The sequence below is a fragment of the Etheostoma cragini genome, chromosome 7 (genome assembly GCF_013103735.1).
Source record: "Etheostoma cragini isolate CJK2018 chromosome 7, CSU_Ecrag_1.0, whole genome shotgun sequence".
NCBI classification, from domain to species: Eukaryota; Metazoa; Chordata; class Actinopteri; order Perciformes; family Percidae; genus Etheostoma; species Etheostoma cragini.
In genome coordinates, this window is record NC_048413.1 from 3,230,697 (window position 1) to 3,246,518 (window position 15,822).

At 42.7% G+C, this 15,822-nt stretch overlaps 1 protein-coding gene and 1 long non-coding RNA gene across 2 annotated transcripts in view; one reads left to right on the plus strand and one right to left on the minus strand.

Annotated features, from left to right (window-relative positions):
- Positions 1–9,015: 9,015 nt before the first annotated feature.
- Positions 9,016–15,822, minus strand: part of LOC117947133 — a 19,101-nt gene continuing 12,294 nt past the window's right edge. Inside the window, exon 3 of the long non-coding RNA XR_004657162.1 lies at positions 9,016–9,145. This is a non-coding gene — a long non-coding RNA (uncharacterized LOC117947133). The remainder of the gene's footprint in view (positions 9,146–15,822) is intronic.
- Positions 14,980–15,822, plus strand: part of si:dkey-261h17.1 — a 24,246-nt gene continuing 23,403 nt past the window's right edge. Inside the window, exon 1 of the mRNA XM_034875750.1 lies at positions 14,980–15,259. Coding sequence (XP_034731641.1) covers positions 15,178–15,259 — 82 coding nt within the window. The 5' untranslated portion in view covers positions 14,980–15,177. The remainder of the gene's footprint in view (positions 15,260–15,822) is intronic.

The window sequence follows — 15,822 nt, forward strand, 5'->3', positions numbered from 1 at the left end:
GACGGTTTGGATTTAATACTCAACGACCCAGAAAAAGGCTGGAAGTTCCAGACTGGATAGAAAATCACCTGTAGAGGCTAGAGAGACCCGGAAGAGACCTCCGTAACCGCTAACTCGTTACATTTTAGACGCAACTGTTTTGTGAGTTTCTGTGTTGTATGGTTGATAAATGATCAAACTATGAATCAGAGGTGCTGTTTTTTGCTCATGGGCGAGTCTCTCGGTCTCAGGTCTTACAAAGCCTGTGAGCAACAAAATTTTACAATAACAAAGAAATAATAAAAACTGCGATAAAAAATTAATTAATTAATTAGTTAACGCGATAATAACGCGTTAACTTGCCCAGCCCTATTTAAAACGCGACAGGCAGTTAATTGTATTTGAGCAGAATGCTGAAACCATCAGAAATGCAGATCTCAGTACACTTTAATATCTGTTTATTTATCACAAGTAATATAGGTCTTTTGTATTCTGACAGTATAAACAACACTTCTTTCAGTAGTTTCCTGTTGCAGCCAGTTTATCAAGCAATATGTATTCTATATCTTGAGTCCCTTGGCCACCCCCTGCTCTAGTATTTCCTCCAGGGAAGGTCTAATCCCCGCTGCTTCTAATCCTGTACTGCTGAGACCAATTCAAATCCACGCGGGACTTAACGCCCTATAATGCCTTTTACAAGTAGTTGCGTAAAGCTGACATCTCATTCGTTCTGGGTAGGATTCTCAGCCTGGATTACAAGGCAAATTCTGAAATAATTACAGTAATGTGAGTTGGCAAAAGAGGATGCCAGCGATGATTTCAGGCCCATTTTGAAGAATGGCTGATTATTAATTTCACAGTGAAGCGAACACTAACACCTTGTTGGACCTCAGTGCTTCTCAACTCTAACCCTGGTTTGGGTTTTCCCTTCGCCACTGATCATCTCAAGGCAAATTGAGACTTTGTAGCCTTGTGTTTGATCACGAAGAAAAGATTTGTATCACCGCGCATCATGGTGTTGGCAGACTTGCACTTCTGTCAAAGAAAAGCAGTCATACTGCAGGTTGGATTTTTGGGGTGTCACAATTTGATTTGACCTTTAAATTGAAGTTTCCACTTGATTTGATTTAAAACCTTTTCTTTTCAGCAGTGATCGCAATGCCACAATAAAGACAGTGTTTTGAGTTTTTCTAAATTACAAAAACGTAATTGAAAGCATCATAAAGGCCGTTTTTATGGTTGTGCGTACACTCAATGGCGTGCACCCCCACCCCCTCCCCCACAGACCCCTTTGCGTCTACACCGGACCCCACGCCATAGCCTGAAATGTAACTACTAGGGGTGGGGGGAAAAAAATCAATACAGCATAGTATTGCAGTATTTTCCGTGGCAATAATGTATTGATACACAGGCGCTATGGATAAGTATGGATCTTTTATTATATATGTGTTGGTCAGTGTGTTTCTCATGTGACATGAGAAAGGTATATTTTTAGATAAAAACAGACGTTGACAAAGTGTCCTTTTGGGGACGTAATTTGGAATTGGGAAAAATTTGAAGTTAGAAAAAAGGTTATAAATCGCAATATATCGCAGAATATTTCAATATGTTTAAAATCGCAATAATATCGTATCGGGGCATAATTATCGTGATGATATCGTATCGCTAGGTGTCTGGTGATTCCCACCCCTAGTAACTGCACATCGCTCAGTCATGGCTTGCATTGTTGTTAGACTCATGAAATCAAGAAGAGGGTTAACTTTTCCTGCTACACATTTCCCATGGTCAGAAAGCACAAGGGAGACACTTTGTGTCTCTCACTGTGACTCTATAGTCGCTACTCGCTCTGAAGATATTCGTCAGGGAGCCTCCAAACAACCATAAACCGAGACGCACATGAACGCACCGTGGAGTCCCTTTGTGCCCACACGCTTTACCCACCTTGTATGTTTGTACTTTATGATGATTATATGTGATGGGTTGGTATTTATGCATGAAAGTGTTGTACATGAAAATGTATTTAACTATTCTCAGGGAGCTTTCAGGCCAGGGTCAGTGTGAAGTGGACACTCGGCTGCAGGAATAGATCGGTGTGTGTCAAACTAGTAGAAGACTCACAAATAAGAAGTAGTTTCCAAGGTAACCCTGTCTCACAGACATAGATCAATTGACCGGTGCAAGACCAGAAGACTATGAGAAACGCAGTTAGTCTGATGCTCAAAGGGTCACTGTGTATAGACATCCGTGTGTGTACAGAGGCGCCTCACTGTGTCACGAAAGCTTTGAATGATCTGAAATCTTTGGACTCGTCATCTTTGAAGTCTCCCTCATCATTTCCTGATCTTAACCCAGATATCATCAGGCACTGACCACAGTGTCTGGAAAGGTCAGTTGCAGCGCCAGCTACCGGTAAGCCAACGTTACCCTGTGTCTTCAGCTGCATGCTACCCCCCCGGTGAGCTACACTGTGTGTCAGCTGTTCATTTGTTCACACATGTGCAAGTTGTGTGGAGAGAGAATTTTTTCAAATTCTATTTCAATAATCAAAATCATAAGCTCATTCCATCAATATTTGATTTTAAAATGTAAACTGTGACTCCCCTTGAGTTTCAGGTGAATGGGCAATAAATCCAAGTGTCATTAAATAAACACCCCAAGCCGCCTCTGATGAGTGTGTGAAACAATGTGGGGCATTGCCTGGTGCTTCCCACCACACTATACCTGCACTCCATTTATCATTTAGACCTATGCTTGAAAGTCAAAGGCTGTCCCACTAATCCTACTCAGAATCACCCATACCCCTATCTGCATACGTCTTGCAATAGCAATTTGATTATTATTGACAGCAAATACCATGAAAAGACCAAAATCCACAGTGTCTGTGAAAACGTTTCATAAATTGATATTCTATATTTAGTTTTTTGGCGGAAGGACACTGTAGTTTTAGCAAGCGTAGAGAAGGACATCTGTTTAATCACATTATGAAGTCAAATTTGAATTTAGGGAATTGAAAATATGTTGGTTGAATTTTGAACATCTGAATTTATAATTTTTCTTATTTTAGACTTTTTTTCCCAAGTGGGGAACTTACAATTAATGCTCTGTTTGTACTCACCACACACAGGTGATTACACACACTGAAATACACACACACATTATCAGGACCTAAACATGCACAAATGGTGAGACGTCAGAGTGAGTGGGCTGCCAGCTGGACCAGCACCCTGAGCGTTGGGGGGGGGTTCTGTGCCTTGCTCAAGGGCATCTGGCAGTGCCCAAGAGGTGAAGTGGCATCTCTCCAGCCATAAGGCCACACTTTGTACTTTGGGGACTTGAACCAATGACCCTCCGGTTCCCAACCCATCCCTACGGACTGAGCTACTGCTTCTTTCTTTTATTCTGAATGTATGAACAGAACAGCCAATAGGATCTCTTTCTCTCTCTCTCTCTCTCTCTCTCTCTCTCTCTCTCTTTCTCTCTCTCTCTCTCTCTCTCTCTCTCTCTCTGTAAGGGCCTGTCATTGACCAAAGTCTCTTGTCATGGCTACAGTAGAGTTTCTGAGAGTCAAGAGAAGGTGCAATAGTAACAATAGTTTTTGCTCAGACCACTTGGTTTACAATGTGCTACGCTAAGATTGCTAAGATTATTGTGACATGTTTGCCCAACAGTACCAAAAACTGCTTAGCATATTTTCAAGTAAGTAAAGAAAGATGAAGAAATTTTGAAAGTGAGAAAACACACAAAGCAGCACAGAAGCTGAACACAACAACAGAAAGTGATGTGGGTGGTAGTAGAAGTTGGTCGGAGGGAAATTGCTAACGAATGGGAATCCAAGTGTCATAAACGCTCAGCACCGGCTCTATTTATAGCCTGGCTTCCCTCTGTTGGAGCTGTCATTCCCGGCGTGCTCTGCAGCCCGTCTCACCTGCCGCCCGCTAGCCTCTCTCTCATTAGAAGTCCACAGCACAACACACGCCGGGCCACGTAAGTGGGCGCTCAGCATAATTCACAGGCCAGAGACTCATTCAGCAGCATGTGTTCCACACACACACACAGGCACAAGTCACACTTACAGGCTTGGAGTAAGCAGGTGCATAATGAGCATCATGCAAACACACATGTTTAAATGAAAAGGGAAACAGCCAAGCTATTAATTGATTCACTCATGCGTACATATACAGTACACAACATGAAAACATAGAAAGTGTCCTCTCTGCCACTTTCGGAAAGACGTGACTGTCCCCATCAGCAGGCGAGGCTGGCGATCAGTGTCTCTTTCTGGACGCGATTTTGTCCCTGCTCCCTGAAATGGTAATGAGGCTCCCCCAGCAGGCCCACTGACAGCCTCCCGTTGGGTGGCCTCACCTCTTTTAGCACTGCACAGCAAAAACAAAGAGGTGGGAGGGTGGCGTCCATCCGACCCAGTGCCCCCGGTCCACCTATACCAACTGTGCTTCCAAAAAGTGCAGGCGTAAGTATTTTTCAGCTATGCAAATGCACAGGGACATTAAAATACACAAGTGCACCCTGGGACAGGCTTGCGCTATGAATATGAAGTCACAGAACGTGCATAATTTGATTTTGTGTGTGTGTGTGTGTCTGCACTCCTGTGTACCCACACATACTTCGACCTACACACAGTAACACAAACCCAACCACCCTGCTGCTCTCAGGCACAGGGTGCAGGTGAGAAACGCCTGCCAAATTTCCCTAGCTGGAGCACTCGTTTGCATATGCAGATGTTAATTACCATTGGTGCTTGTATGGGCCAATCAGCATGCTGCTGGAACAGCTTGTGCATCCCCCCCACCACCACCACACACACACACAGGATGCCGTTTCCACAGTTACTCCCCTGGCTGATAATAAAGATAATCACCTCCGATTTACTTCATGGCTCATTTTCTCCCGCTCGCTTCTGAAAGGCCAGAGCGCCACTGTCTGATTTTCCACGCTGAGCTCTTATCAGCGCGCCAGGGCCAAAGGACTGGGCCGGGGGGCCAAGTCGACGCGCCACCTGCCACACACTCACCAAAGGGGGACATATTCGTTCAGTCAGGGTATCCAATATTAGAGGGGGTAATGAGTCCGAGATCATCCATCCGGTACGGTGTAATTGTTGGAATAGAGCCCGGGCTGAGAGCAGGGTCAGATCAGATGAAATGGGCTGATGGTTGTTATCACACAGACTGACGGGCTCGAGTCTGGCCTGTTCAGTTAGAATGAAAGTAGGTTTTCCGAAAACCTTGAAATCAAGACAAAATGAATAGATGACAACCATCAGATATTTCAGAGTGTGTTATCCTAAGCCCTTTAAGGATAGTTAAAATGTCCAAAAGGTGATTAAAACAAGATATCAAACCATAAGCTTCCATGCAGGGCTGGGCAATATATCGATATTATATCGATATCGATATATGAGACTCAATGTTTTCCAAAATTTTGGATGTTGTAATATGACATTAACGGTGTCTTTTCCTGGTTTTAGGCAGCATTGCAGTAAAGTTATGTCATTTTCTGAATTTACCAGACTGTTATTTGCCTTTGCCATTATTTAGTCATTATATCCACATTACTGATGATTATGTCTCAAACATTGCATTGTATATTTTGTGAAAGCACCTAGTCAACCCTACAACATAACTGCAAAATCTATGTATTTGGTCAAAAATATTAGATCTACGTAGATAGTTGATGTTACTCCATGTCACCCAGTCCTACTTTTAATCTCTTTTAACACAATCTGTTGTCATTAAACATGGTGCACACTGTATTCACTTGATGGTTTTACGTCGTAAACCAACCCAATATGTCTTGGGCCAACACAATAGATCCAATTCCCTCTATCTCTCTCTTTCTCTCTCACTCTCTCTCTCTGCTACCTCCCCCCCTCCTCTTTATGTCTCCCTCCCTCCTCGTGCTCCCTTGAATCCATTGTCCAGATAGAAACGTGCCTAGGATTGCAAGGGCTCGCTTTCGGCACACTTCTTTGAGAATTATTTAAGGCTTAGGAATTTCTCTGAAATGAATATTTGATGTGGAGGACCTGCGCGCCTGCCGACGAGCCTACAGCAACACTTCAGAGAATGGCTGAGGTGTATAGCTTCTTGCTTTAAAACACAAACACACACAAACACAAACACACACACACACACACACACACACACACCACCTCATCCACTCGCCATGTCAAAAAAAACACCACATTTTATGTTGGGTTGTTTGGCCTTTTAAAGTCTGGAAGCAAACTAATCTGATGTTGGATGTGTGTTGAAGGAGATTGTTCTTTTATTTGCCCTCCTCCTTTACCTATTGGCTTAGTTCAGCTTTCTTCGACGTCCCGCACAATAAGGGTGATTTTCCTTATCTTTTTGGCATGCATTACGCATGTTGTTATACCTTCCAATGGATGACATGCTGACAGGCTCATGGCTTTGTGTTATCCAACTCCATACGGTATGCATAGTATGCAACAGTATCCATAAAGTATGCATTACATGCCTTCTTTGGCAAGATTTAGGGGAAATTGAACACAAGAGGACATCTTTAGTTGGATGCTGTTGCCACAAGAGTGCAGACTTGAGTCATTCAGAAATCTGTCTTCTGTCCGTGACCGGCATGAGATGCTTTAAAAAGCCTGGTCCTGTAGTGCCATCTCATGGCTTGCTGCTGAAATAGCTTTGGGGTCATATTTCCTTGTTATTTGAAGCATACCACCCTGAAAAAAACAACCCAGAAATAAAACCAGTTAAATTAAGAGCTTGCAACATGTTTATTTTGTGTACACACCTGCATTTAACAGTCCATTTCGGAGTCAAAAATAAGAATAGTCCTTCATATTGTGGTGAAAAAGATGTTGAACATCTGTTTCAGCAAAGCTGTATTTGAACTTTGTGTAGATTTTAATGGGGCCCCTAGAGACCATAATATCGGTCAATACAACTGGCTAGAATTACCAAGTTCTTCACTGAAAGACCACTGTTAACTGCCGACAGTTTGACTGATGTGAAAGTACTTCAGAGATGAATTGAACAGATACATGTAATAAGAGCCAGCTGGGCAGCCAGCACTCCAATGAATTAATCGCACAGACCTTATCTGGCCGTGTGCCTCCAGAACACACACAGTTTATTATGTACTTACAAGATGCCAATAGCGTGGTGGGGTGCTCGCTTCTGCTGTTGTGCAAACAGCAGGGCTTCATTTTCTGTGGTGCCTCTTAGTTGTGAGGGATGAAAGAAAGTTAACCATTTCAAAAACAAGATATTAATTTGGCATCAAAACAGGCACTTTTTTATAAGAAGCATAAATAGTGCTGATGAAAATTACATGGTAACGTTCTTTCGGTTCTTGTCCTTAGTCGCCCTCTTTGCTTTTTGTGGCAGTGAATCAGAATAGTTACATAACTTGGACATTAAGGACGAATAAATTAGTGCTCGATATAATTACTAAAGTTGGAATTACAAAATCCAAAATATGAGGCGGTGAAATACGAGTTGCGAAATGCCTTTTAAAGTACTCGATAGTTTGCTCTTATTCTATGCAAGTGCTTTGTTCTGCATCAACATGCACAGACCCTCAATAGATGCACTCCAAAGAAAATCCGGTTCAGGGATTTAAAGCTTCTGAGGGTATGATTGAGAATCTCTGAGACCCTAAAGCACTCCGAACTTTCCCAACCTTCTTCTCAACCTTGAGCATAAATGACTTCAGGATGTCTACGCAGCCACCCAATCACAGCCAATTAGGTCTAGTTACAGGCCAAGAGAGAGAGAGAGAGAGCGAGAGCGAGAGAGAAGGGGAGAGAGAGAGAGAAAGAGAGAGAACTCATTGTATATTTTGTAAAAGCATCAATAGTCAACCCAACAATATTGCAACAATGTCTATGTTTTTGGTAAAAAATATTGAGATCTTGAGAGAGAGAGAGAGAGAGAGAGACATTGTTGCTCTGTGTTGTACTTCACGTGTTGTGTATCTGATTATACGAGTCCATGATTGTCTTCTCATGAAACTGTACGTGCGTGCTTTGTGCGTTGGCCAGCACAATGAGATTGATTTTCATGAACAATAGGAGTAGTTTCCCTCCAGAGGCGAGTGCTAAAGAAGAACATCTGCATGGGATCAAGGCAACAGAGAGAACGGAGGAGAGTTAAAGGTGGGAGGAGAAGGAAAGGGAAGATTTTTGGCCATCAGGCTCTGTATTTTGAAAAAGTACAACACAGACCTCTCAATCAATACAGCAATAAGGTCATGCGCATTGGAACTAACAGAATAAGAAGGAATATTTGTCCAGCAATGCTCAAGATTAGCGAGACTGCATCAAATGTACAGTTTATTGTTTCTGGGGACATATTCAACAGCATTGTGTGTGTGTGTGTGTGTGTGTGAATTGTGTTTACACAGAAACATTCTTTGGGTTTCCCAGAACATGATGTCATAACAAAAGCGGTTGAGGCCACTGTTGTATTAACAGTTTGCTTCTGTCTCCCCCTGGCAGTCTGTTGTTCTCAATAGGACTTGTCAAGATAATGTTATGGTGACATCATCAAACTGTCTTTCTTTTTTCTTCTATTTTTTTCTTTTTTTGGGTGAAACAGGGTCAACTGAATTGGCTGAAATGTTCGAATTGATCCCAGCACCGTCAGATTTCTTCTTGACCAAGTATATCTTCACTGTTCACACATTTGAGCTACCCAAGACATGAGACTGAGGCATATGCACAGACAAAGAATAGCTCTCCAAAGCAGGGGTCCATTTTAAAATCTTCTTGCAAATCAATGCGCCATGTCAACTATACGCCAGCCATCATCCACCGAGCTTGCTCAGGCAGTGTTCGCATCACATTCTTTGAAGAAGTCAAGCATACAAGCCAATCAGAGACAGAGTAAGGCCGATATATGCTTCTGCGTTAAATCAACGTCGGGGCTACATGCATAGGTACATGGAGACATGGACCCTACGGCGCCGTGGCCTGACGTGCATCCATTGAAAAATTTTACTAAATTTAACAGCATATCGTATGGCTTTGGCTTGGAAGTAGGGCTGGGCAATAGGAAGGAAATAAAATATCACGATATTCTTGACCAAATACCTCGATATCAACATTGCGGCAAAATTCTAGGGTTGACAATTGGAGCTTCAACAAAACAGCTTCACACTTAGATTTCTACTGGGAAGTAGGGCTGGGCAATATGTCAATATATCAATCCTGCTACTCATTTTCTAGTTGTCCAACATGAAATCAAGGACAGGGTTAACTTTTCCTACTCCGGTTTTTCGACTATGGTCAGAAAGCACAGGGGAGATGGGGTTGGACGATGTCCCCTAAACTGGCAGTTGACGATGTTTAAAGTAAAACATCATGATGGACGATGATATGGACTAACAGCTAACATAGAAACAATCAGACACACAGTACATTTAAATGGCCTCTGTAAAAAGGCAGTATTACATGCTGCCCCCTGCTGGTAGGGAAGTTCAGTACAACTTGACCTACTTTCACTTATTAACAACGGTTCACTTAAGTCTAGACTCAATCAGATCTCCGTGATCTCCGTAACAACATTACAGTGGAACGTTTGCCTTCAAAAGAACGACAGTAATAACCTAATATACCATCATTACTCCGACTAAACTACATATTTGGTTATTTTTGCTCTGAATCACGCATTCGATGAACAGAAACATAACTCTTCCAGCACTCATCACATATAAAATGGCACCCTTGTGAATTAGCCTACTGTTGAATTCATACATTTGTACATTCATAAATCCTACATAACATCGTCATGAGACTTACTCATTGATTTATGCACACAGTAATGTCAACAAACTATATAGAGGGAGAGAGAGACTATATCACTACAAGTCGGTTGCACTTAAGGGGGGAAGTAAATTCCACGTAAGGGGCAGCACAGCTCAAAGCTCGACGCAAGTTTCTTTGCTAGTCAAAGACTGATGCAGTTTTCAATTTCCCGTCCACTAGGATTAGCATGTGTCTGATGGGGGGGGGGCACTCCATCGGGAGGCCGTTCAACGCACAACCTTAAGGGGCGACACTTTGTTTCTCCCACTATGCCTCTAGAGTCGGCACTCTCTCACTCGCTCTACCACACACTCCCCACAAACCCACGCAGGAGCTTGCTATTCTCTTAAAGAGATCAAGTATAAACTTCAGGCCACTTACAGTACATAGGCTACGGAAAATCTCTGCTAGGAGCCTCCGTAGAACCCGAAATCCACCTTAAGGCAGGTTTTTCAGGAATGCAGATGATGAACAAGTATGTTGAACTATTGTTAACAATGAGGCCGTGCTCTCGCTAACGTCTGTGAAAGGGCTCATTTGTCATGCAAATGAGCAAAATTACATTACAACATTTCCAAATAAACACACTTTTTTTTCAGAGGTCCAGCAGTACGTTGTTACCTCCATCTTGTCTTCCTGATTTGCTCTTTCCACCCTGCTCCCTTGGTGAGAAACTGGACTCTGGCGCTAGCCCGCCATGATGGTGCGGAAACACATGTTTGGGTCTGTCCGGATTCACACGGTCTTATGTAAAAGACGTGGAAGCCAGGGCATCGAGATAGCACAAGCAACGAGGTTGTGGGGGAGTATAAATACATTTCCGTGTTTGTCTTTCCGCTGGTTTGGGGTCATCGCCGGGTCCGTCTGCACACTTCTGCACTCGCCGGGCAGGGTGGATCCCTTGGCCGTTAGGAAACATCACGCACAGGGAGAATGGCAGGAAACAGAAGAGGAATTTAGATGTGGGAGTGGCGATAGATGGGTAGGTCAGCAGGATGATGAGGGGGAGAGGAGCCCATCAGACTGAATGGAGAAGCACCGGCAGTGTCGTTACACAGAGAGGGAAGATTTTTCAATGTTTTCTCCTCTCCATTGGTCAAATCATTACTGATCTCCGAGCCTGGGAAGTCTTTCCAAACAGTGTTGATCTGCATTCACCCTCCAACCCCACTGATTAAAAAGAAAAGCCTCTCAATTTCCAGGAATGTTTGTTTTATTTAACATTGTGATTCAATTATTGTGGCACAGATAACCTATCATTGAGCTCTTCTATGGGCATGATGTGCTCATCAGCTTCCTTATAATTACAAGTTAAAAACAATGGATGACTTAACAATATACACAAAAACAGTTGCAAGCAGGTGTAAAGTAAAAAGCAGAATAACTATTAATTTATAAAGGCATGGGATTCAGCATGGGATTTTGTGACACATGCCACAGTGCTTTCTTTTTAGACTTTATGCGTTATGTACACAGCACGCTTACAGAGACACAAGAGTACAAATATGACAGAATGACATGCAGATGAATAACAGACAGATAACACAGACAAAGCGGCTGTGATTGATCTTTCTTGTTTAGGGCTGCTATGGCTGCAAGCACCAAGCTTTTGCCATAGCGAGCTCTCTTGCACCCCAGGATCCTGGACCTGCGTCCAGAGGGCAGAATGGGGAAAGGGCTGTTGAGTGTGTGTGTTGCACTGTGGTTTCGGGGTTGTGATGCGTGCATGTGTTGGCCTTAAAATGGAGATCTGAGAGTGTGGGTGTGAGACCGATTAATCTGGCAGCAATGTTGGAGAGAGAAGTATATCACCCCGGGCAGAGAGAGAGAGAAGAGGGGAAATAAGGCCACAACCTAGACTGTTATTGGGAACAGCATCTTAGCCCCCAGATCTCTCACAAAACATGAGCTTCTAATGTAACCAATATCCAACCCCCCACCCCCCCATTCCCCCCTGTATTTATGCCAGTCTGTACAGTTACATGTCCTGTCATGCTCATATGATATCCTGTTGGCTTAAAGAATCACAAAATGTCAAAACTTACTATGAAAAACCAAATGCAAATGGCTCCCTGAGGGTCATATTCTCTGCTACCATGTGCCGATCCTTGTGATGTCCGGGCACTGCTCCCCCCCCCCACCCCACCCGCCTTACTGCACAGAGATTCTTTGTGCATTTAAACCAAGGAAGGAAGGAAGAAAGAGATATAGCGAGGAAGGAACGAAGGATTATATATTATATACGTATAAATGAAATCTGCCAGAAATAATCCCCTGCCAGGTTTAGCTAATCGCGATTCTTCAGACACATGCTTCACGTTCAAATAAGTGTTGACCGCACTGTGCAAAGATAATCTTCCACAAAACAGATGTCATGCTGGAGGAAAAGTTGGAAGATAGATGTGAAAACATGGTGAATATATCCAGATATTAACATGTTTACTGGCCTACTGCAAACTGTGTTAAAAGCCATGTGTAAGGATGTTTTCCAATTTCTATATGTGTGATAATGTAAGATAATAATACTAGAAATATGCAGTTTAAATGTCACTGTACTAACTGTGTTTGTTTGCTTTAACTTCTTTTGAGACTTTTAATCAGCATAGGGATGTTTTTTGTATAAAAGTGTAACACAGCTGTTTATGAAATTGTCTTTTGATTAATTCAATGAGTACCATTGTTTGACTCTTGATGTGTTCCTGGCCATTCTGGTTTAAGTTGTTGCTGTTGAGCTAGTCCCCCCTTCCCCCCCACATTGAAAAAGCACACTAAAATCCCTGGGGGGCAAAATGCAATGTCATTACAGAAATCTCCCCACTTTGGAAATCCTAGTTTCATTTTTATGAATTGGGAATGGGATTTCCCTGTGAGGCCCCCTTAACATAGTGTAACATGTGTCTGATCCGAGACTTACAGGGTGACCAGCAGGAGCGCCTGTTCCCAGACACCAGCCGGTTCTTGGCTACACTCAGACCCACGTGGCTGCATTGTTTGAAAACCACGTCTCCAGGCAATCCTCAGAAACCCAGCGGTGGGATCGCAGTGCTTCCAGATGTTGTCTACGTATGTAGAACAGCACGTCTCTGTGTGAACATGAACGGTGAACACCCAGCATCCCGCTCCCACAACACACGGCACAACTGTTTGTCACTTTCTGCTGATGCAGTGTAATTAGGCAATGGCACATGTGTTTTGTATACGATGCCAGTGCAAGTGTGCCACGGCGTTTAAAAGTGTGTGTGCACAGTACATGGAAGCGTGCATGTGTACTTCTGCGGTTCAATGCATGACTCATGTAGGCTGTTAGTCATCTGTCCAGGGACGCACAAAAAGCGGGGCCAAGCGTTTTGTGTGACGCCATGTGCTTTTACAGGCCTCTCAGCTATGTACACAACATGGAGTCCGCAGGATAAGAGCTTCCTGTTTACCAGGGGCATCTTCAACAACAAAAAATAAGGAAACACTTAACGCCTTTCTGCGAATCCTGTCTCAAGGCAAGCCAAAGCCTGTTGTGTTGTAGATATTTCAAATGTGTGCTCGCATAGCAGTGATTAATCCAGAAATGTTGATCTCGAAACTCTGTGTACGTACACTGCAGATTTGCACGGGTAGAATTGAGATCCACAAATGCCTTTTCCATTCACAGATTAAAAACTGGACTCACAAATATCCATTTGAAAGTTGCAAATGTTTGGAAGATGTTCACAAATGCTTATCATTTATTTGGAGATGTGTGCAGTGGTGGGTGTAAAAAAGTACACCTCAGAGAGAAATACTGGACTTTTTACTCCACTGCTTTAGTTACTTTACAAATTAAGATGTTTGCACACAAAACACGTGTATTTCATTAAATATGACTATCCAACGATATAAGTCCAGCTGAAAGGATTAGCCGACTAAAAACAGAACACTTTGGATCGTTTCCAGTTTCTAAAACGTGAGTTTTTTTCAGCTTTGAGTACTTTTAATTTTACTACTTTAAGTAAATTTTCCTGATGATATTTACATACTTTTACCTCAGCAACATTTTCAAAGCAGGCCTTTGAGTATTTCTACGTTGTGGTATTAGTAGGATCTGAATACTACTCCCATCACTGGCTGTGTGTAATGTACAGATCTGTGTTTTTTGTGTATTTGCAGATCCGTTTCTGTAAGTTTACAAACTTTATTTTTTGTAATTGTGAAATGTGTTTCATATGTACAGATTGCACATTTACCCCTTGTGTTGTCTTCCCATCAAAATGGAGAATCAACACTTTTGTTGACACCTTTTATCGATGTTTTTTACTTTTTCTCACGTCTTTGTCCCTTCATTCAACACTTCTGACGCTTCTTTTGAATGTTTGTCACTTTTTGGACGTTGTCATCACTCTGTAACACTAACTTCTTAACTCTAGCTTTACAGTTATTTTTGGAATTTATGGTAAATAAACCTCATTTATGGGAAATTAAACCAAATGATTGAGTTAGAAAAGCAGAAATTAAGAATAGTTTAGACTAAAATTAAAGGAATGGATGTCGATGGATAATCACAGACTGGAATTTTAATTCAAAACTATTTCAAAAACACTTCAATTTGTTTTTTTCAAATGCTATAAAATTGAATAAGATGCCCCAAAATGAATGAAAAGTAGAGAGTTGTGCTTGCACAAAGAAAGTTGTGTGGAATCAATCATGTTATTTTGGGTAATTACAATTGGGTAGTTAAAAAGACCATTGACACAGGAAAACAGGTCAATTTGACCCGAGGACAACATGAGGGATACACACAGATTTCTGTGTGTTTACTCAAACTTAATGAGACATAATCATTCCATACAGACCAATGGAAATGGCTTGCATCTACTGTAGCAGCACCTGAAACCACAGCAGTCAACACGGCAGAAACAGTTACACCGCAAGCGCTGTGCCAACTGTGAAGACTCGAGTTCCCAACATGTTCACCAGGAAACAAAACCACAATAAAGATAAAGCTCAACAGGATGTCACCCACTATACTATACTATCTCATTCTGGTGCTCGCTGTACATGTGTGCACACACACACACAGACACACACACACACACACACACACACACACACACATAAACAGGGACAAGGGAAGAGGCAGGGACGTTTGCATTGGGGGAAACATGTTAAAGGCAGGCAGTTAGAAAATGGGTGTGGAAAGAGCAGAGAGAGAGAGAGAGAGAGAGAGGCCAAATGAGTGGGGCCCTATAAAGAGCAACAGAACACAAGCCAGGCTTTATCCTGCTTGACTGTCCCGCTCACTTAGACCTCACAGGAAACTCCCGACTCCACCAGCCCTCCAGCACACTCCCTCATTATCACTCACCCCACTTTTTTCTACTTTCACACAGTCCCGCCAACTGCGCTGAGTCTGACCAGAGAGGATGGCTGCGTCCATGTGGAGAATGAATGGGCTCTGGAGAAGGATGGCTGGACTTCTTCTGCTCTGTGCTCTGTTGCTCAGCAGTGAGTACTCTTACTGATTTAAAGTATCTTCTTTTGCAGCTTTGGTTCACTCCAATATTCCCTCTCTTCTATCTACAGTACACAGAGTCTGATGTTACGTGTGGGGTCAAACTTTTTGCCAGTATTTTGTTTTTGTCTTTAAGAGTCTCTAGCATTATAGTGGGCAAAAATGGCCTTTCAAGTCATGTAGTTTGTGTCTGGCAACAGTGGCTTTATACACACTTGTTGTGGGGGTTTTCTTTTATGTGTTCTACCATGAGGTCGCACACAGACGAAGAGAGGCGCGGTTAGCGGCGGGGTGGCTGCAGACACAAAGGCTCTGCTCAGTAGTGGAAAGTTGCAGTTGAGAATAATCATGCTTTCCATCCTGCAATGCACCTGGGTGGACCTTACATGTGTTTGAATGTGTGTAACATGATTGGAAAAAACAAGCACATAACACAGCATCGGACTAGATATAGTTATTTTTCTGTTGAATACCAAGAAGTTCTAAAAGTGCTAAATGTATAAGTGTGTGTGTGTGTGTGTGTGTGTGTGTGTGTGTGTGTGTGTGTGTGTGTGTG